This window comes from Stegastes partitus, unplaced genomic scaffold (genome assembly GCF_000690725.1).
Source record: "Stegastes partitus isolate 25-593 unplaced genomic scaffold, Stegastes_partitus-1.0.2 Scaffold536, whole genome shotgun sequence".
NCBI lineage: Eukaryota > Metazoa > Chordata > Actinopteri > Pomacentridae > Stegastes > Stegastes partitus.
Window position 1 is genome coordinate 247932 of NW_007578267.1, and position 22432 is coordinate 270363.

Below are 22432 nucleotides of genomic sequence, written 5' to 3' on the forward strand. Positions count from 1 at the left end.
ATAGTCACTGGACAAATGGGTCACTTTAATTAGTCCACTAATTGTTTTCTTTCTTTAGCTCGTCACCACTTGTCTGTCCTGTCCCCGTTCACCTTCATGTTCCCTCCTCTGTGCCAGTCTGTGTCAGACCTTCTGTTTCATCTGCAGTATGAGATCACTCGCCGCTGATGTCCTTCGTTTATGGAAATGACCCTCTGACAGAGAAAGTCATCCTCCAGACTCCCCGTACAGTAATGTATGGATCCCAGCTGATGACTCGAGGCACTGAGAGGTGCAGGCAGGCAGATTTCTCTCAAGCTGTTTCTGACACGAAGCGTGACTCCGGCACAATTCCTCACCTCTCTTTTTTCGCAGGGCTGGCTAAACCTCTTGATTAATCTCTGAGTGAGCTGTTGAACGTGAAGGACGCTGCCTATTCCTGTTTAGCATTTTTCAGACCTGCCCTTTGGTGCCTGGCAGCTAATTAGTGATCCCATTATTCACGTCTCTGCCTTTTGTTTTTCTTCACTTTCACAGGCAAGTGTTGGAGTGAAGAAACTCAGAGCGGCTGCCCTGATGAGGGGGGAAGGAAATAATCTGGTTTGATTTGCACAAAAATGAAAAATGTGCGCGGCACGCTCGTCAGTTAGAACTTCAGTCGCACATCGAGTGACATTTGAAGAATTGTTGTTGTCACGCAAGTTCTGGCCCAACGAATTCTGTGTCGGACAGAATTCGGAGAATGTTGGACAGTGAGACGCTGTCAGCGCTGAGAAGGGACTGTTGTGTGAAGGCTTCTTGTGTCCAGCTGTGTTGAAATGGAAAATATTTGCATATTTATGGATTCTGGATTTTATTTTGATAAGAGGAGATGAATTCAGTGTTTTTTTGGTGGAAAATCAGACACATATGTACTGGAAGCAGAGTATCTGCATACGTCTAAAACATGTGTGGAAGGCAGCTTTATGACAGAAAACTACAACTTTGAATCTCGTAGTTTTTTATTTATGTATTTATTTTACTACTTCTTCTAGATTTGAAGTGTCCAATTTGCTAGAAAATAATTGGCAGATTGATCGATAGTGAAAACAGCCATCGGTTGCAGCCCTTTCTTGTCACCTTCTTAGACATTTTAAGGACTTGAGAAGGGAAAAATCAGTCATGAGAAAGCCAAGAAACATGTCATGGGCCTGTTTTCTTGGATTAAAAAATCCCATTCGTTCAGCTCTATAGAAAATAAATGGAATTCCCTTGGTTGGTTGATCGAGTCTCTCTCAGCCAGAATCACAGAAAAAAAGCTAAACCATGAAGGAAAAATAAAATATTACAGCCCTGGTGCAGCTGTGTCTTACAAAATGTTGTTCCTATACAACCAAGCATAGTTTCTCGGGATAACATTTGTGTCTAAGGTTACAGAAATACACGTCTAATCAACGTGTCTTTGCCATTTATTGTGTTAGTACATTAGTGGAGGGGTCAAATGATGTGCATATACAGGAACAAGCTGCATAAACATGAACGCATTTGTAAACATACATGCTGCAAAACAAATGCAAAAAGAAAACCAGTCATACAATGAGAGTGCCACAGGCCTCTAGGGGCAGTAGTGAGCTTTTCCCCTGAGAGGCATTTAACGGTGAGTGAGACAAGTAACATTAGTTGAGGGAAAAGCTGTATTAAACGTGTTCTCTCGTCTCCATGGATAAACATAAATACCAGAGAACATGGAGACGGTAGTAAAACACAGCTTTAGCATTTAAATAATCACAGTGACTGAAAAGCTAAAGACTGCCCCTAGAGGCCTGTCGCACTTCCGCTGTGTGACTGGATATGCAGCGTTTTCCTTTTGCAGAGCATTTCTGTTGATGCAATGCATTTGTGTATATGCACATCATTTGCCCATATCGGCCACTGTACGCTAGGTTGTAATTGTCGCACTTTTTCAGCCAACCAGATAAGATGTGGAGGGAGGGTGGATGTTGGTCACCATGGTAACCCAGACAATAAGCTTTGAAAATAATGTGATAAGGCAAATTTTACCCCAAGTTGTATTTTATTAACCCTAACCGCGTGGCTTTGGAGCTTAAACTTCCCAAAAATAAGAATGCAAAAACTCGTCTTCTAGTTGATAGCTGTGTTTTGAGGACCTTTGAAAGTGGCAAAGTTTCGTTCTGTGTCGTTCTCGTAGCATCCAGCGAGAAATTTCTTTTGCAGTTTACTTGTATAGGTGCATAATTTTTGTGGCTCAGGGTTGACTGATGACTCTATATTAGCGTGTAAGTGTTGACTAGACAATCCTATCCAGTTCCTCCATGTGCATATGATACGGCGAACGTCACAGGAAGGCCTCCTGCGACCTTTTAAGTGTGACAAACGCGCAACATCTGCAGTGTTAACGGGGGACAGGTTGTTTTAAAGGTGCATATGTGTGCCTGGGCAACAAATTAAGTAACTGCACACAAACTCAACGCACAGCAAAACCCTGCAGAATGGACGCTCAGCCCAAACACAAGCATCATCCTTTCTGTAATAAACCTGCAAATCATTGGACCTAATGTATCCCCTTTACGATGACTTACAGTAAGACACAACCCCCGTAATGGCGTCTCATGTCAGACGCTACACCTGTCGGGTGTTTTTAGCTCACCACTCTCATTAAGTTAATTTACTGCTGCGGCTCTTTGTCTTTGGGATTGTAAAGGATACGCCTCATCTCAATTTTTGCTCTCACCCACCCCTTTTCTTTTCTTCTTCTTCGCCACCTTTAAGGACCGTGCAATCGAGACTTCACGGACCAATGAAAAGCCTGCGTCGCTCTAGTGGTGCCATCCTGACACTTTAATTGGCGAGGCATAAATCAGGCTCCATTGTCAAGAAGAAGGGTAATTATTTCCTCCTGTCTGAGCCACCAGTGATCCCCTCTCTGTTTTTTCTCCCCCCCTTAACCATTTTCTCTCCGTCAGACTCCTTCTTCAGAGAACTGGCTCACACGTTTTCTTTTCCCTTCCCGTCTTTCCTCTTGCTGTGATTTTTAGTAGCAAAGCTTCAATTTTTTCCTTCATGTGCTAAAGTGTAAAATCCTTCACATCCTGGCTCGTACCTGCAGTGAAGTGACACCCAGCTCAGGAGGCAGACAAACGCATCCATTCATGAAAATGCAAACGGTGCGTAATATCCCTCTGGAGCGTAGAGTTAAATCAAAGGCTGGTGCTACACGGTAACACATACTGTCACATTCATTTGTAAGGACAAGTCTGTCTAGACGTCTCAGGTTTGTTCTTGTGTTAAAGCTGGAGAATCCATATTTTAATCAACTTTATTGTTGATGCAGGTTTTCCATGGCTTTTTTTTTGTTTTTGCTTCCTATGCTAAGCAAGCTTCCTAATTGAGCTCACTGATTAATGCGTCTTAACTGTCTTCAGAAGTGCTGAACATGATATCTCCTCTACAGATTGGGTTTGCATGCTCCTGGTTTGAAACCTCCTTTAATTAAAACGTACCCGATTTGTTTTTAATGGCTGGCTACACTGGATGTACAATATCCTGTTATACTGATCCTAAAGATGAAATCCATCACTTCTGAGGCACGATTTCTCAAAAGAGAACATTTTAATATTGTGTTTTTAGGAGAAAAAAAATGGCGCAACTCACCATCTTTAGCCAAAATAGCATCATGACTCCAGGAGCTTCTTTTATCACCAACTTTACCTCTTGTGTCACCATAAGGTCAGCATGTTTGCTTTTTTCCGTTAAATATGTTGCCTACAGTCAGTATGGTTTGATCTTGGTGATCCCCTGACTTTTCTTAACACCATAAGGTTGACATTGTCACGGTGTGTTCAGTGAAACAGCAACTGGCTACGAGTCATTTTTAGTGGAAGTCGGCCATATGAAGCTACAAATTGACATTGATTCTTGTCGCTACGTCTTGGGCCACTAATCAGTGCTCCAATGACACATTGAAGTGTCAGCCAATCGTATGTTTGTGTTTCACCTTTTGCTGCCGGTCTCACTCCACAATCTCTCACTCCGTTCTGTCTTTAAAGCAGAGAAATGCATTTTATTATATAGAGATGGAAACTTCACTGCAGCTATGGGAGGGAGGCAATGTTTATTAGTTTTGACAGAGCATTACTTCGACAAAAATCGGGCTAATGCACAGCAACAAAAACCAGTTGGGAAGCCATATTTGTTGAGTAGGAGACGTACAGTGTGTTTGCACTGGTAGTTTAACACATGCTAGCACAGCTGACACAATTTGACTTTCCACATAGACAAGCAGTTGAACAGCATGTTAGCCTGCCAGGAAGTTGGGAAAGTAATCTATTACAAAAGTTAACCCAGTTGACAACATGAATAGAGCCACCAAATGCAAGTAAATGATAAAATAGTGTTTTTTATATTAACATGTCAATATGATGGTGTTTTGCTTTCTTTTTTTTAGACTAGAAGACGCATCATGTGATTAAAAAAAAAAAAAAAAAAACAGCAGTCAACTCCTTGGATGAGTATTTCCACTTTGTACTGCAGTGTAGTGATCACAGTCTTTAAAACACAGATTCAAACTTCCCAGCTTTCATATGTCACAAACCTAAAGAACGAAGTCTGACAGCTTGGAGGGTGGGGCTTTCAGTATCATTATTCTTCAAATTCTATTTCTGGTGTGAACAAATTACTGCAATATTGCCATTGTGCGAGTAGTTTTACAATGTTAGAGCAGAGTCGTAGGTGAGCTGGTGTGCTTGGCTGCAGCGAGTTAGAGGTGCGAATGGGGACTTTATAGATCTGCACATTCTAGAGAAAGCAGAAAGGGGTATTTTTTTTGTTGGAAAACTTTGAAATATGTAACTTTAACACACAAAGAGGAGTTTTTAAGGTTTAATCAGTGACCAGAGAGCAACTTTAATGTATTTTAACGTGCGGATGTTTAGCTCAAAGCACCACTGTGTGTAAATGCAGCTTTACTGAGTGGCAGCTCATTTTCCTTATCTGAGCCTTTATTTAACTGCAAAAGTCTTACCAACTGATAAAGCCAAATTATGATGAATGGAAACTTAATAGGCGCATAATAAAAAGAAATGAAAAGAAGATTTCATTTACATTAGGAAAGTGAATATTTTTAGACCGGCAGCAGTCATGAATGCATGTGACCTTGCTGGCTTCACCCTCTCACTGTGCGAGGTGAGGGTCCTCCACCTCTGATGCTCAGAGCTGTACATGTTAAAGTGATCTGTCTAGTTAACGGAGGGAGGGAGGGGTGAGGAGGAGGGAGGAGGAGGAGGAGGAGGGGGACTTCAGTGGTGTAATAGGACACCGGCTCTCTCTCTCTCTCTCTCTCTCTCTGTCTTCTCGTTCTCCTCCCTCTCTCCTCTCCTCTCTCCGGTGCTCTCTCTCTCTCTCTCTTAGTCAAGCCTTCTGTGTGAGCACTTAGATGGAATAGCAGCATTTTCCCCTCTTTGGTGTCACTGGAGGAGACTGGAAACAAGGTGTTGCAGGGGGAAAAAAAGACGGGATAAATAACATCCAGGCCTTCTTTCTTTCAAGTGGGACGAGCACCGGGGGGAAAGCTCCTGAGAAGGTGAGTCCTGATCCGAAGCAGACTGTGCTTGTGTGGTGGTGGATGCAGACAGGAGTTGGTGGGCTGCAGGCTAACAGGTGCAGGGGTCCCACCGCTGAGAGAAGAGTAAACTCAGTGTGAGCGTCATGTGTAATATTACATCATGCTTTGGGGTGTATCATCTGTTTTAAATGTCCCGTGGCCATTAAAAGCACAAAAATGTGACTTTTGCGGGCACTTCTTTGATTAGATCTCTGCTTTGAAACTTAGCCGACCTTTGTCTGTTATTACAAAATATAAAGCCCCTATTTAATGATGTGAAGAAAGCTTCCCTTTAATCTGATGCATGCTACAATCACAAGTTGTTCCATCAGTTGAAGTTAAAAGTAGCTGGAAACACACACTCCCAGCAGCGCCTGCTAGTCATGTGTGTGTGTGTGAGGCAACGTGTGGCTGTAACGGAGCCGCTGACAACTGAATGACAGGGTGTGGTATGAACACACACTGTCCTGTTAGAGCCGGGACACACTGCAACTTGTTTACCACGGCGGCTTCAACTCATGCTCTCCAGTAATGCAAGGATTAAGCTTCAATAATCAAATCTATCAAACCAGAATCCAGGGGAGAGAGAGAGAGCTCTTCAATTTCTCCAAATTGTGTTCAAGCATTAATAGAAGCAGATCACAGTTTGGGGAAATCCGATTTGCTTGCTTCTACTTTCGACAATATTAGTTTTTTTGAGCTGGAAGCCGGCGAAATGGCGAGATGGAAAATTCATTAGGCCGCTCGCCAAGGAATGAGCACAATAAACACAATTATCATTACACCCCACTGGAAATATAACTCTCCTCTCGCTCACTCCACTGACCTCCTTTGTGGAGAGACGTCTAATTGCTGTTGCAGAGATTCCTGGCAGACTGGGTTGTGGAATTTCTGGGCCGAAGAGCTCCGCGAAATTAATTGGGGTATTTGTTATTTCTTTTTGTTCGTGGCAACAAAGAGTGATGCATCTTTTATCGGGAGGTGCTTTGATAAAGAGGGGAGGGCGACTCGATGCTCCAGGAGCGCGATAGTGAGCTCATTCATGTTGCGTCGACCTCATGGGATGTCACAGGGCGCTTTGGGAGACGAGCTCCCTTGGCGATGAGTTTAGCAGCTGTGAGAGCAACATGTCGGTGCTCCGGCGTCTCCGTGGGAGATCACCGTCTCTCTCTCTCTGCAGGTGTGGACGCGCAACAGTTCAAAGGGCCGGTTCACCTAAAAGACAATGAAAACTTTCTCACACAGACGTATCGCAGCACTTATTGTACTTATTGTCCTGCAGTATCTTCACATGGCAGCTACAGCATTGGTGAGGTTGGGGAAAACACTTGAATAAATAAGGTAGAGATTGTGGAGGACATATTTTTTTCCAATCCAATCACTGTGGATGATTACTGCACCTCAGTAGTTTACATTGGGACTAATTTATACCAAAGAACCAAAGCAATAGTCCACTGTTAAAAAAAAAAAAGGGTATGTTTTACAGATGTTTTGTTGGTTGATGTGTTGTTGAAATAGTATAAGCTGTAAAAACATTTTTTCAAAAAGCCAAAAAAAAAGTAGAGTGAATTTACATTTGTCATGTAAAGTAACATTAAAAACCTGTAACTATGAATAAACATAAAATTTCCCCTTTTTTCAGATAATTGAAGTTTTTTTTTTTTTATGTAGAAGTACTGTTAACATTCAGAAATTTACCATAAGTTTACAAATATTACAAACTTTTACAAAATTATTTTATGAATGAAAGTGTTAAATTGAAGTTTAATGAAGTTTAATACTGTAAATACAAATATACAGTGGAACATTGTTATTATTATTGTTATATACTCTGGGTAATTTCATCATTTTTTTTCCCCACGTGTAACCATCCTTTATTAAACATTAAAAAGCAAAAAAAATATACATGATCTCATATTAAGTTAAGTTTGCAAAATGTATTTCAATAAAGGAAATTGCTTTTAACTTCCTGTAGTTGTTGTTTTAGAGTAATTTCCTCGTATACTGACAGCACGACTATGAGTTTACTATCTGGGCAGCTTCACATTTTAGAAACCTTATTTTGGCTTGACTGATGTGGACTTAATTAGTAAAAAAGATTCAAGCCTTATGTTTGACTTGGTACCAATCCAGGAGCTGCAAAAAATTATTTTAAAAAAGGTGGCAGTGACGTTTTCTTTGGCCTCATACCGTCAATCTTTAATAACTGGTCTTCTCACAGGTATGAGAGGGATAATGTTGTGCTACTTTATGCAAATGATGTTCATTTTGACTTGAGACTTGCCTTTGGTTTGTCCCAGAACAACTCTGTTCACTTTCATTGTACTGGGACGAACACAGAAATCTCAGAGAGGACGGGAACAGAAGTCAGAGCAGGACAAGAGCTCAGCTTTGGGACAGAGCTGGAGCTGTGGAGGATGGCTGAGCTGAGGAGGCTCTGGGGGAGGGTGTGTGTGTTTGTGTGTGTGTTTGTGTGTGTGTGTGAGGGTGTGTACATGATGCAGCAGGAGAGGGGCTGCAGTGCAGCGGCTGGGGCCGTCTGGATGCCCCATGCTGTTTTATTCCTCTCAAGTGCGGCCAAAGAGACTTCATTCCTCCGCAGTTTTCCATATGTTATCCTTATGCACCTGAATTCCACTTCGGCTGTGTATCAGTCATGCTCCACTCCACCAAACACACACACACACTTCCACCTATTTGTAAACTAAAATTTTCATAGCAATCATGCAGCTTTCTTATCTCTCGGCCATCAATTTTTCATTGCACATCATCTATAAGCCATGAGATGTGAGACTCAGCCTTCTGTAAAAACATTATTTTCTTTTCGCATGCAAACGGCTCATTTCTACATCTAGTGCACCGTGGTTTTGTACAACACAGGTGCTGCCACGGCACGTTAGAGTGGTTAAAACAGCCAAGTCTTTCTCCAGCGTTGGAGTTTTGCATTGCAGGAGCTTGGGTCCCACAGGCAGTACAGTACCTGCCTCAATCAATTATTGAGCTGCTCTTGTCCTGTTATGGAAAAGGAACAAGAGGAGGCTGAGGGGAGCGTTACTCCAGCAGCTCTTTTGTGCAGATTTAACTCATCCATATTTGAGAGAGTTACATTTGCAGGGATATAGTAAGTGATGGGATTTAACTGGCATGTTGTGTTCTCATCTGTGTAGTCTTTCTGGACCTGTCTGATTTAACTGTAAATACAAAAATAGCAATATGTGTTGTATTCTTTGGACTGCAGTTCTTCATTCCTGCAAAGTCAATTACAGCAACAGATGCTATTATATTTACCTTAATATGATTAGATTGGTTCTCGGTCAGCTGTAACAGCCTGTGGATTGATGTGCATGTTAAAGACTCTGGATGAATTTTCTGGGAAAATCCATCGGATTGACATTTATGCTCGCTCCTAAATGCCTTCCTTTAGGGCCTCTCATTCATGTGCAGCATTAGCTTATAAATCAAGATAGGCTCACAGCACAACACATGTTCCACTACAAAGTAATCTGAAAAAGAAACAAAAAAACCTCATGTGAAGCCTCTCTGGACAAATGGGAATGTGATCAATGTTGAGGAAACACGTGGGTCAACATCAACAAGGCATCCGATTCATGAATGGACAAAACAGGGAAAAAAACATCAGTCAAAGTAAAGTCTTGTGTATCCAGACTTATCTACATGCTTAGTTTTAGTACTGTGTCTGTGCTTTGAGAGTCAAATATAGCCTAGAAGCTTTAATACAGCACTCTGACTTGCCAGATGTTGACTGTGGGTATAAACCTGCTATTGACTGCACATTTCACAGAGCTGTTTCCTCCATTTCCATTTGCAGAATCCCTTTTACTACCAGTAACAACAACAATGTCTAAGCAGCAGCTTACCAAACCAAACATTTTAGGTTTTGCAAAGGATTTGAATCGTGCAATCAGGCATTGGTGCTGTGTTAGCCATTTTAAAGCATGCACCTCACTGTGAGGGACACCAGTGCTGCACACTGGGCTTCACTCTATCCAGTATAACCTTTATTTCACGTAGCAACATGATGCCAGTCACCCACGATCAGATTTATGTTTGTCATGTCACTGTTTTGGCTCATGTCCAGGATGCTCACCAGTACTTATGAAGTTCATGCATGTGAGTGTGAGAAATAGGATGCTGACTGCAGTTAATTTATTACCAGTCAGTTGCGTAATTATTAACAAGGATTTTGACTGTGAAACAGAATAAATACAAACATCAAAATGGGTCAAATTAGCATGTACTTATCTCTCCACTCCATGTCGCAGCAGGCTGCAGATTTCCACAATAAACATCAAGAAACCCACTCCACACTACCTGCCCAGCACCTAAGTGTCGACAAAGTTAGCAAATATCTGGTCAACATAGTGAAGACTTTAGCTAATAAAGAGTCAGATATTTCTGTGAGGAACTAATTAAACCAAACCAGACAGGTGACAGGTAACCGGTGACAGCATGTGTTGGGCACTGTGTTAACAACATTGGTTAGCTGCTTTAATCAGTACTACTTTACATTGTGACATTTCATTATGAAACGCTTTTCAAATAATGTGTCTGCTAGCTTAAAGAACATAATTTTAATGAATTTTTCGCTGAAGCATCTTCAAAGACACATTTTTGTTAGGTTTCCACCAAGCAGTAAAGTGTATTACATTTGCAGCAGTAGCTTGTTAGCTTTAGCAGCAATAGCTAAGGTGGTGAAAGAGACAAAAACAAACTTATATGGGAGTACTTTGTTTTTAGTCCAATTACATGAATACCAAAACTACCAGCACAGTTTTGGTATTCATTTATATGTCTGCTAGCTTAAAGAAGATAATTTTGACCAATTTTTCACCAAAGCTTTCTTTAACCCTATTCAGGACTTTTGGGGTCTTTTGGACCCCAGGCCATTTGGTTGAGGTGACAGGTATTTATTTCTTTTTTGAAGATTTTTTAGTATAAAAGTCTACAATGAATACCAACAAGTATTTTGCACGTTCTTTCTTGGGGTCCAATGGACCCTGAAAGACGTTCTACATATGGCCACATGGAAGTCCTGAGTAGGGTTAAGACTCATTTTAGGAAGGTTTATGCCAAGCGGTAATGTGTTTTCCATTTCCATTAGTGGTTTGTTAGCTTACGCAACTGTAGTTAAGGTAGCTAAAGAGGCAAAAACACACATACTGCAAACTGAAGATGCTGAGGAACTTTGTTTTTTAGTCGTAGTATGCAAATACCAAAACTAATGGAAACTTCTACACCCTCCAACAGGCCGTGGTGACTGGCCGTGGTTCCTGAGTGGTGCAGTTATGGGCAGGCCGGAGGGGTTGGCCAGGCCACCTCTGGTGTCAGCTATGGCGTTCTCCCTCCTGGCTCTCTCTTTCCTCTGCACCGGGGTCTCCAGCCTCCCACAGCCTTTGCCAAGAGTCTTCCTTTCCTTCGAAGGTAAGAAAAAAAATGCTTACAATAAACCTAGCTGCGGCATTCCTCTATAGATGTGATGAGGTTGCACTTCTGCCATGTGTGTAGTGCACTAATGCCAAACAAATGACTGGTAATCAAGCGTCGCTCGGGGCTACATCATTATCGAGCGGCGTATGGCTTACAGATCTTATCCTGCAGTATTTTGTTTGTTTGTTTGGTATTGATTTTTGATCACAGTAATCTTTTCCAACCAGACACACAGTCTCACACAGCTCAGGCCTCCAATTCTTAATTCCTGGACAACCCTTTGCCCATGGTCCCGCTGTGTGTCAGCCAAAAGTCAGACCTCTGCAGGAGGTGGCACTGCCTTGTCAGAACCACCCTGAATCTGTTCCTCATTAAACTTTAACAGCACCACTCTGTACTGCAGACCTGTGGGTATTGTTGCTGCTTCTGGTTTTGATTCTCTTGTTTTATTTAGAATATTTTTTTGACACAGATTATTTTATGAATTTTTGATGCGTCCTGTAGTAGCAGGCGGGTTTAACTCGTGTGTGAATTAGTGTTGATGGCCGTGCTTTGAGCCGGTGCAGTAACCTTTTGGCTGTGGCTGGATAGTGTGCAGGGGCTGAAGGATACGTTTGATCACCTTTCACTACCTCTCGCTGTGGATTAGACAGCGCCGAGCAGCTGAGGCTGTCCGTCAGTAAGATTTCTGCGCTCAGTTAATGAAGCCTTACAGTCTGAATCCAAAGGAGGTGCAGTTTAGTTTCACTCTTTAGCTGACTATATTTGTCTTGTGGCCCAGTCGATGACTTTCCCCAATATGGTCTCGGTCTTTCCTTCAGTCTTTCACTCTCATTCCTCCTGTATTACTTTCTCTTTTACGCTTCCACGTTTCTCTGATTATCATTTCATTCCAAATGTATGAAGCAGCTTGGAGTCGAGGTTCATTCTGTCTGTGCTCTGCAGCCTGTCTAAGTTTTTAACTATGAAAATAATGCTCTAAGAAAGCCAAAACAAACGAGTGAATACAAGGAAAAAACCTCCATCATAACTAACTTTGAGTTTGTCCATTAACCCTCTGAACTTCAGACCCCGCCAACAGAATTTGAAAGACATGATATCCTTTATAAAACCACCAGAATTACATTATTTATCAGAGCTGAAAGCTTCCATGGGGAAAACTGTACAAATCCAAGCTTGAAATTGTATTATTTCATTAGAATCACACTGTATGTGACTCATTTCAAAACTCACCAAAGACTAAGCATTCACACTAAACAGATTCAGTATAAAACTACATCCCTTCGTGGAACTGAGAAGCAACGAGTGACTCAGCTGTGATCAAAAGTCATATGACAAAAATTCAGGGACTGTTCAGCTGAACTGGGCTCAGCTGCACGCTGTGTCAAGAGAGCCAGAAAGGAAAACATTGATCTCAATAAAATAAATGCAGCATGGCTCAAAAGTGGTATGCGAAGGAGCAAGTTGTTGAAAGATACATTCTGCATGGTGAGATACCTCCCTAGAGTTTATGTGCAGCGTAGTGTGAAAAATGCATAGTTTGTAAAAGTCGTAAAACTCTAAATAGTTGAACAGCTAATATGTTTTCCAGTATTAGCATCACCTGTGGACACTTGGACTTGTCGGCCATGTTGGCTCCAGGTGTTTTACATTTTTGTAAGGTAAATAATCAAAGCAAAGCAGGTTTTTTTAATGATTTATGGCGCTATAACTGAGTCCCACTGCACGGGAGATGGTTTGGATGGTTGATCTGTTTTCACTGAGCTGCAGCACTTTATACTGCAGTGAGAAATGAGCCCACAGAGAGGGGAAAAAAACGTGACAGAAGCACAAAAACACACGCCCAAACACCGGTTCAGAGGGTTAAAGCCGCATTATTCACTCACTTCTTGTTCCTCAGTGTTTCCAAACAGCGGTCTTAAGATGTCAAAGGTGGCCATCCTGAAAATGAGTCAATCCCTGTAATCCTCGACCGCTTGATTCCCTCTCCGGATCGGATTAGATTCGTCTTACTTACTGTAGGTGCGTTTCACTGCAGGGAGTTGCCATAAATGGAGAGTCTGACTTTGATATCTGGTTAATTCTTCCAGCTCCAAACTTGATGTCTAATGAGCACTTATTTGTATGCTGAGGTACATGTGCAGCGATCAACACGCTGAGATGAATGTATGAGTTAGAAGCAGCAGGGGGGCAAGTTTGCAAGGAGGATGTTTATTCAAGGCTAAACAGCCAACATCAGGTGTGAATTTACATTCCAGCTTTGATTTAGCACATCGGGTAGCTATGAGTGGATGCAACCTTGTTTTTGAGTTGTAAATCATTTCGAACTGGTGGTTGCATGAAAGAGTTTGGCATGTTTGAGCACCAGATGTAGGGAGACTCTTAAGGACCAAGGTGGAGGTTCATTTCATACACAAACACTGGAAGTCCTCGCCAAGGGAAGAATTCGGGGAGTTTGGGTTCGGTCCAAAGCAGCCAGCAAGATAAATGAAGAGTCATGGCCTATGACTGAGAGAGTGGTGTCCCAGAGGGAATGAAGGTGCAGGTGGTTTGGCACCTGCTGGGCGTCCGAAAGGTTCGGTCGTGGGTTCTTTTGCTCCCAGATGTGCGGAGCTGCTGTTTATTGTCATCACAAACTAGCTAAACCAAGAAAATAAACCGGTGGGCGAGACACACACAGAACGCTCGAACATCCTCTCCCTTTTTCCTCCTCCCGTCACTGCTGAAACCCAATCCAGGGGTAAGGCAGGTTCATGGGACTCCCGGCGTAGCCTCGCGTCCTGCAGAGAAGTTGCTGTCTCTGACATTCCTCTCTCCCTCACTCTGCTTACTCTCATGTTTTAGAGGCGAATGCAGCCAGACCGCAATTAAAACCGCATAATAAACAGTGAAAAATGCAGCTAACCCAAATAATAAACTCTCAAGCGGTGCCTTTCTCTTCCGTGCCTCGGATAATAAACACAGGCCCCCTTTTCCTTACAGCAAAACTATTTAGGGATACCCAGTGTGATAAAAGATAATTACTCCCCTCCAGTTGCTTTAAATATCTCTTGTTCTCTTAACATTTATTTTGGCCTGCTTCATGGTATGTTTGATAGATTTGCTGTGTCAGAATGAGGCTGAAATGCAAACAGTATACAGATCTCAAAGAGAAAGTTAAATGCAGTTGTACAAAGGAGCTTGCGGATCAACGTCTGCGGCGCTGTTAGAATACATTTGTTCTCACCGCACCTAAATAAATAGTGATGGCTTCTCATTTCTGAAATGAAATTCCAACCCGTCTAAGAAGCCGCGCTCGTTTTGAAAATTAAAGAAGCCCTTCAACTTTGTTTATAATGTGCTGCTCATTTATGGTGCCTTCAGCAAGCAGCCTTTATCCACATTTTTTTCATATCTATAGTGACAAGCTCAAAACGCTTCCACACGTTACTTGTGACATAGTTTGTTCAGCTCACGAGCTTTCTACAATTTGCAAGAAAATCTATTTATAGGTCATAATACATGTCCAAGATCCTCCCATAAATGGAGCACACTCTGCGGGACGGATATGAATTTTAAATTTACAAAAATCACCACATTTAAATGGTACTTAAAATGGACTGTAAGGTGGCGAGGTGGTTAGCACAGGCAAGAAGGTCGCCAGTTCACATCCTGGTGAGAACACCCGGGATCTTTCTGTGTGGAGTTTGCATGTTCTCCCCGTGCACCGTGGGTTCTCTCCGGGTTCTCCGGCTTCCTCCCACACAGTCCAAAAACATGCTGAGGTTAATTGGTGATTCTAAATTGTCCGTAGGTGTGAATGTGAGTGTGCTTGGTTGTCTGTCTCTAAGTGTAGCCCTGTGATAGACTGGTGACCTGTCCAGGGTGTCCCCTGCCTTCACCCTAAGTCAGCTGGGATAGACTCCAGCCCCCCATGACCCTAGTGAGGACTGAGCGGTGTATAGATAATAGATGGATGTATTGATGGTACTTAAGATTCATATCAATTTCCATCTTGGCATGTAGCATATCTAGCAGCCTTCATGTCCTGAACTACAATAAATTAATGTTATTTGTTTCAGAAATTTTTGGATAGGTCAGTCGTGATTTCGTGATTTTTGGTCAAAGTATTTGAATTTTGGACAACTTACTTTAGACATTTTTTTTAACGTGGCATCATTCGTAAATTCAAAAACTTGCTTTCCTCAATGACACTGATCTTGAGTTGTCTACCTTTGATGTGTCCTAATGACAGTCAGGATTAGTACATTTGGGCTGTTCTAGACATTGAGTTGGTATTGTACAAAACTTGCTCAAACACCTTACTAAAAGATGACTGTCTCAAACAGTGGTTCTGGTATTTGGTAGTGAATGTATATATGCACAGACAAGGGACAGATTAAAGGACAAACCAGCATACAGTCCATTTTAAAGGTGTTGCGTCACCACCACCTGAACACCATTCTTCCAGAAGATATTGCCTCATTTGCTGTTTTGATAATGATGCTATAGAGCAGTGACCATCGAAAATCATCATTTTCATACCATTCAGTGACCCCTTGTGCCTGATGCATGGGAGCACTGACAAGCTGGAAGAGACCACTCCTCTATCAGGACAGAAATACTTTGAAAACTTTGCATTGATTTGCAGTGGCTTCCTCCAGTAGGGGACAAATGGCATCATGTTAACCAAATGCCCCCCACAGCATAACACAGTAACCAGATCCCCTCACTGTAGAGGTCAAGCACTAAGGCCGGTACAGTTTTCTCCGTATGGTGAGAACATGGTGAAGGACATTTCATCTGACCAGATCATGTTTTTCCACATCTCTGTGGTTTCTGCACCACAGAACTCCCAAATGTGCATTCCTCTTTGTGATGAGAGGTTTATGCACTGCAGTCCTACTATAAAATCCCTCTCTTGGTCCTTGTCGATGGCCTGTTTTTGCTGATAGTCAGATCATGTTCTGAAATGATATTCTCAGTCAGCTAAGGAAGAGTTGCTTTTCTATTTTTACGTGCATATCGGGCAAATGCATGGGCATCCAATGTGAGCTGTTGACCACATTTTACGACACTATTTACTAATGCATTTCTCATGGATCTCAGTGGATATGTCACTTTAGTTCCGGTTCTTTTTGAACAGTCTTTATGACCGAAGCTCCTGCCATCTGTGCTCCAACAATGAATTGTCTTTTTAGATCTTTTTTGTCTCGTCATCCTGACACAAAACCAGAATGGACTGGACTTGGTTGGGGTTTTTTTAATACATGCAACAGAGCTGGATTGAATTTTAAGTGCGAAATTTAGTCTGGAAGCATTTGTTGTGTTTCTATACTCATTTATTTAGGTTTTGTCTTTCCTTTCTCACTCCTCTTCATATACCTGTAGTGCTGCTGCATACCTGTTGTGAGCATTAAGATGATGTACAGCACGGTGCTTTCATATGCTCCAAATTGAGCAAAGTGCTGTTGAAAACAAGTTTCTATTCACTGAGAAAAACACACTTAATATGCTGCTCGTTGCTTCTGCTACTGTATCAGAGGTTGGACCAACTGTTGCCAAAATGCCATTCTCTGAATGGTGGGATCAAAAAATCTGGCTCATTTATCCCCCGGGTTGGCAGATGGGGCGGTGGTCTGTGTTTATGATCAGGATCATTTAACCTCATCAACAGTTTCACCCTGCTCTGGCAAACCTCCACATTCAATACAGTACTAACTTCGAAATATATACAGTACGCATGTCAGGTCATAAAAGATGTTTATTTGAAAGTGAGTGGGCCTGCACAGGCTTTCTTGTGGTTAATGCTGATGTGTGCTCACATGTTTGAGAGCCGGGCTGAGATGTAGGAGAGATTGATTGAGATGATTTTTGTAGTTTAATGAGCACTCCCTCACATTGGCTTGAACCACATGGGCCTGAACAGAACCAGGCAGCAGAGAGCGGATACACTCGCTCCCCCTTCATGACTCATTACTACCTCTCCTCACTCCCATTATTCATACAGGCATGATACTGCCCATGCACTGCAGCTGGATGTCAGTGTGTTGAGGATATTTACCTGGTGAGGGTCTGTAGGAGTGTGTACATGTCAGTAAATCAGAAAAGTAGTGTGTGTGTGTTTGCCCATGATAAGTGCCTCAGTGTGCATTCCTTGTCTTGACTGCATTTCAGTGGCAAACTTTCCGCTGAATCACTGCTAAAACTATGCAGCTTTCCGGCTTTTTGAGCCGCGTGCTTTTGCTAAGTGGATACCTCAAATACTTGAATTCCAACAGAACCAAAGATATTTGATATTTTATGTTTGAACCTATCCTAAAACTGTACTCACTGCATTTTCTGAATTCCTTGAGGAGGAGATCTGCTTAGATAGTCTTACGTGGTATTATGTCAATCTTATATATGATAATGTTTTAGATTTAGATCTGATGTAAGAAGGATAAATAACTTCATGCACAGGGTCTTGTCTCGCCTGAGGTTGAACTGCTTATGATAAACCTTCTCTCTTGTTAAGGATTTATGAACACTTCTTCAAAGTGAACATCAGAATCATCCAGTGACACAGATAACAGACTTTAATGGGTCATCGTCTTTTGGGGTCAACCAAAGATCAGAGGGTCAAAAGGCAACGCTGACGAGTAGCCAGAGGCAGACCAGGATGTGTTTGTCTGCTCCAGCTGGTTAATTCTTTCATAACGTGGGACAGCTTCCTGCCTGTCTTACATTAGGCCTGCACATTAGCATCTTCACTTTCCAGTGGTAAACATAATGAAGCCTGTGAAGTAAAATCTGTGATGCTCTGTTATTATGGAGAATTCCTGGCTGGGAAAAACATAGGCCTGTCAAAGCTGCTGGCATGGGCATACGGAGACATGCTACAAATAGCTATAGGTTAGCGGTGCATGCGTGCTGAATGCTATCACATATATGGCACGCAGAGAGCTATTCCCCCAAGTGTGTGCATGCATTTTCATACACACACACTCGCATCAAATGTTGTCTGTGTAATTGCCTGAGTTGCAGTATAGGCATTTTCTGCAGGAGGGTTAGCGAGTGGTGGTGAGCTCCAGCTTGTGGCTGACAGCCTGTCAGATGTTTGACAGCTCCTCTGTCAGTCTGCCTGTCTCCCTGTGTTTAGCCATTAATGGGTCTGACCTTGTGAGCCCTGTTGAATGTTTTATCATTCTTCCTCCGCAACATGTTGAAAGCCAATCGATCGCCATCAATACAAACTAAGGCGGCGTCTCTTCAAGGAAACGCAAGGTCACTGGAAAATCCTTGGGTCAGATTTTGTCATTATCACAAATCAATCATATGTTATTATTTGGTTACTTCTCTGTTTTGTATTAGTAGCTTATTGAATTGAACACTCACTCCTCTCATATTTGAGTTTTTCCACTTGCTGAGCCGTACTTAACGTTGCACAGGTAAAAAGGTACTCGCTGTCACCGGATTAGGGCTTAAGACAAATTCCTTTTCCATTATTGGAAATATTTTACGACTTGACTGGATTTTCTTTAAGCGCTCGGATGAAAAGAATAAGTAAACAGTCTTTCTCTGGAGTCCACAGTCGGCTGCAAAAGTTCCAGAAGGTGCATATGACTTTGTTGCCCTCACAGCAAATCCTTACCTTCACTCAACACCACTGAAACAACCCACTGACCTCAGCGACATCAGTGTCAAAGAGAAAATAGGACTTTTTCAAACATGACATGGCCTTGAAGATGGAAGAAAAGATGAGTTCCACCTGGTGGAGATTTTTTCTTTTTCTTTTGGCTGTCCTCCATGACTAGTAAACACATCAGCTCTGAAAATCCTGTGACCCATATCTCCTGCAAGCCTCCCTTCGCTCTGAGACTCTCTTCGTGAGCCTCTCTGACAGTAAAATCGCAGAGATTTACTGTCTGCTGGAGGTGAGTGGTAACTGGAGGCTCCTGATGTGGCAGGTGAGAGGTCACCGGCTAAAAGGCACGGTGGTTGACAGTATGGGCTGGTGTCTGTGCGAAGGATCAACTGCCGGTGACATGTGAAGGGGAGGCCAGGTGCTAATTGGGGCACTGGGAACGCAAACTAGCTTGCTGGCGGGGCAGCGTGATGGACAGTTTGTCATCTCAGGTTTCAACTCTTGCAGGGAATATTAGCCATCACCTTAGCAGGTCAACCATGCATTGAGACCAGCAGTTGACATTAGTGCTGGATAACATCACTCTGCACAAACACACACAGATAACCAAGGGAGAAAATATACTCCGGTCTCATGTGTCATATTTAGATATGGTGTCTGCCTTGGGAAGCCGGTGTGAGAGAAGGCAAACATAAGAACTCAGGCATCTCGTGCAGCCATATGATTCCCATTAAAATGTCTGGATATAGATAATTGGCGACAGACAACAATCAAGAAATTAATGAGACGCAGCACATATAAAGTCTTCCCCGTCTGAGCCAACACTGGCTTCAATCCATGACAAGTAGTTGCAGTACAGTAAGTTTGGAGAAGCCGTTTGCATTTTAAGTGCTGAGTGCAGCTTGCATGGGAATGTAGAGTATGTCTGTTGGACAGACAATCGGACGACTCTGTCAGCCACAGCAAGACGTCTTGGGTGGTCTGCTTGCACCAGATCGACACCTTAACTTCCCCTCTGCCATACTTATATGCCACTAGTCATTACTGTATCCCGGCGGTGTCAGTCCCCAAGGAGAATGGATCGCCGTCCTGTTCTGGCAGCAGCCATTTGTTTTTTATCTCTAGACGGGGTTGTCAGTTGCCAGGACAAAGTCTTTTACCGGCCCGGTATGTGCGACTGGGTCAGCTCTGTGTTCGGTAAGTGCAGCCATCCAGAAGTGAACCCAAGAGCTCTTGGCATTGTCCAGACAAAAAGTAGCGGTATTTGGCACCGGGTTTGAAGTCAGGCCTCCGTGATGAAACCCACTCCAGCTTGTGAGGAAAGATGAATTACAAGGGGGCGGTATAAGCCTCTGCTTCAATATTTATCAAGCTGGATGATTGGGGTCCTCCCACCAGCTGCCCCTGACAACCACAGAGCAGGTTCTTCCTCAACTACATGGAGAGCAAGCCTCATTAACATGGAGTTAATATATTCATGCTGGCTTTTCAGGTAGAAAGCCAATTTATGAGGACTGATTTGCATAGGAGACACTAAGATTGGCTCGTAATTGGTCGACTGACCGACCCTGAAGTGTTTTTAATTAGTTGCAGAGATCTTTTGGCTTGTGTTCAATCACTGGTATGAATCATCAGATGAAGAAAAAAAAGGCAACACTCCAAACATTCAGTCAGTTTGATTAAAGCTGCTCATCCCTGCTCTTCAAAGACTAAACTAATGTTCTGACAAAATAACCCCATATTGTTCCTCCATGCTGATTTTACCACCTTTTCGTGTGGAAACAAAAGCATTTGCTGGTGAATTTTCATGAGGTAACTCTTTCATTTGGCAAGGGGTAATGGGGGGAATCTTACAAACAGCTGTTTTTCAGTGTTCCCCCCACTTTCCTGCCACCACATTTAACTCCAAACAAACCATGAAAACCACAGTGTTTCTTTCACTTCTTCCTATCTTTCATCAGACTGGACGAAGAAGGCCCCGAAGGCTACTGAAGTGACACCAGACAGTTGGCACCAGCTCCTAAAACCTCAGACTCGGGTGGTCCATAACTACAGTTGCCTCTCTCATAAACATCCGTCATACTTTCCAGTGACTGTGAATCTCTAATTTTTATGATGCTGCATGACAACAAGCCACTCCTTGTATGGGCATCGCTAACCAGAACCATGGAAGTGTTGTTTACGGCTGGTGGCATTGCTGTAAAACTCTATTATTTGATCACGCAAACAATTTTAGGGACCGGATCTGGTAGAAAGTGTTATGGGTTGAAAACCTGAGGAAAGCATTTCCCTCTCCGGGATATATAATCACAACAGAAAAAGCAGATAAGTAAGCATTGCAGGCTCCTGTAATTTAATTGCTGTCATACAAACATGGGCACAATGACAGGTCCCTTCCTGTAGCCTGCAGACTTTTCTATTTCTACTAAGCTTTTCACCACAGTCACATAAAAGAAGATGCTTTTTCTTTACTCTGTGGGATGCCTAGATTGTTTCCTCTCTGGGTTATTACATTGGAGCCGGTGCCCATGAAAAATCAATTCTTTTACAGTTTACAGAAGAGTGAATTACCCACCACGGTGATCACAGTCACAGTGAGAAGTAGCTTTAGATATCACAAACAAAATAACACAAAGTGTTGTCATGAGCCAAAGGGCTGCATTACAGTCAGAGATCAAATGACTGACCTTAATGCATCATAAATCTGTATTAACAATTAGCTTCATTACTGAATAGTCACTTAATTCAGTCAATAAAATGTCACAAAGTAGTGAAAAATTGTTTCCTTTTGTTCAGCCAGTTGTCTTAAACCCTGATATCTCGGGTTATCTCGGAGTTGGCCTTGGACTTCACATCTAAAAGCCACCCTTACAAGCATGTGAAGTTTAAAAGAAGTGTGTGTTTACCAGTCAAGAAGGTTCCTACAAAAGGCATTATTGAGGTTCACTTGGACAAATGTAGCATCCAGTGTTTTTGGAATTTGTTTAGCCCATATTAGAGACTAAAAGGAAAGGCCATTTCACGCTTTCCATGAATGCAGGGGTCCACAAGGAGTCACTCTGTGTGCAGTCCATGGTCTGTGGTGGTACAAACCATTGGTGGTGCAGACTATGCATGGACCAGAAAAACAAATGGTGCTCAAAGCAAATGCTTGCTTTGGAATTGTCCTGTGGTGTCTGGTACCGAGATGTCTGCAGTGGATCCTTCGGGTCCTGTAGGTTTTCTGGTGGCGCCTCTGTAGATTGGGTTTTTCCAATGCGTTTCATGAATATAAGCTCAGGTTGGGCTTTGATTGGGCTCTTTGTCAGGTTCCTTGGTTTCTGAGAGGTTTTTGTGGAATAATGGGTTAGCCTACTGGGAAAACCTGCTGGAGGAGGTGAGCTGAGGCTGCAGCGATATTTGGATGGATGGTATGTGTAAAAGTAACATCCACATGAATGCCAAGATTTCCTAGAACACTGCATTGTAATGATCAGTGTTTTACACTTTACCTGTCAGTCATTTTAATGTTGTGGCCAATTGGTATATATTGTAGTATGAATGGAATGAATAGTCCTTGTTCAAAGTCTGCATTGATCAGCGCACAGAGCTGCTGAAACTATGAACTGATCTTAAGGATCTCTTGGCCTCTGCTGCTTCGGTTTTGATCATTGTTTTGTTTTCATTTCCTCAACTTTGTAAAAATACAACACAGATTTTAGACGTACCTCCTCAAAACAGCAAAATCAACAGATGAAGTTACAATATTTTTGCAAAACTTTGATCTACTGCCACCTTTGGCTTAAAATGCAACCCATTCT

At 42.5% G+C, this 22432-nt stretch overlaps 1 protein-coding gene across 2 annotated transcripts in view; it reads left to right on the top strand.

The window, feature by feature from the left end:
* Positions 1-5375: 5375 nt before the first annotated feature.
* Positions 5376-22432, top strand: part of sema3c (sema domain, immunoglobulin domain (Ig), short basic domain, secreted, (semaphorin) 3C) — a 52781-nt gene continuing 35724 nt past the window's right edge. Inside the window, exons 1-2 of one of the 2 annotated variants that reach the window (XM_008288012.1) lie at positions 5376-5557; positions 10847-11020. In XM_008288012.1, the coding sequence (XP_008286234.1) occupies positions 10885-11020 (136 nt within the window). In that variant the 5' untranslated portion in view covers positions 5376-5557; positions 10847-10884. The remainder of the gene's footprint in view (positions 5558-10846; positions 11021-22432) is intronic. The other variant, XM_008288013.1, reaches the window with a different exon arrangement.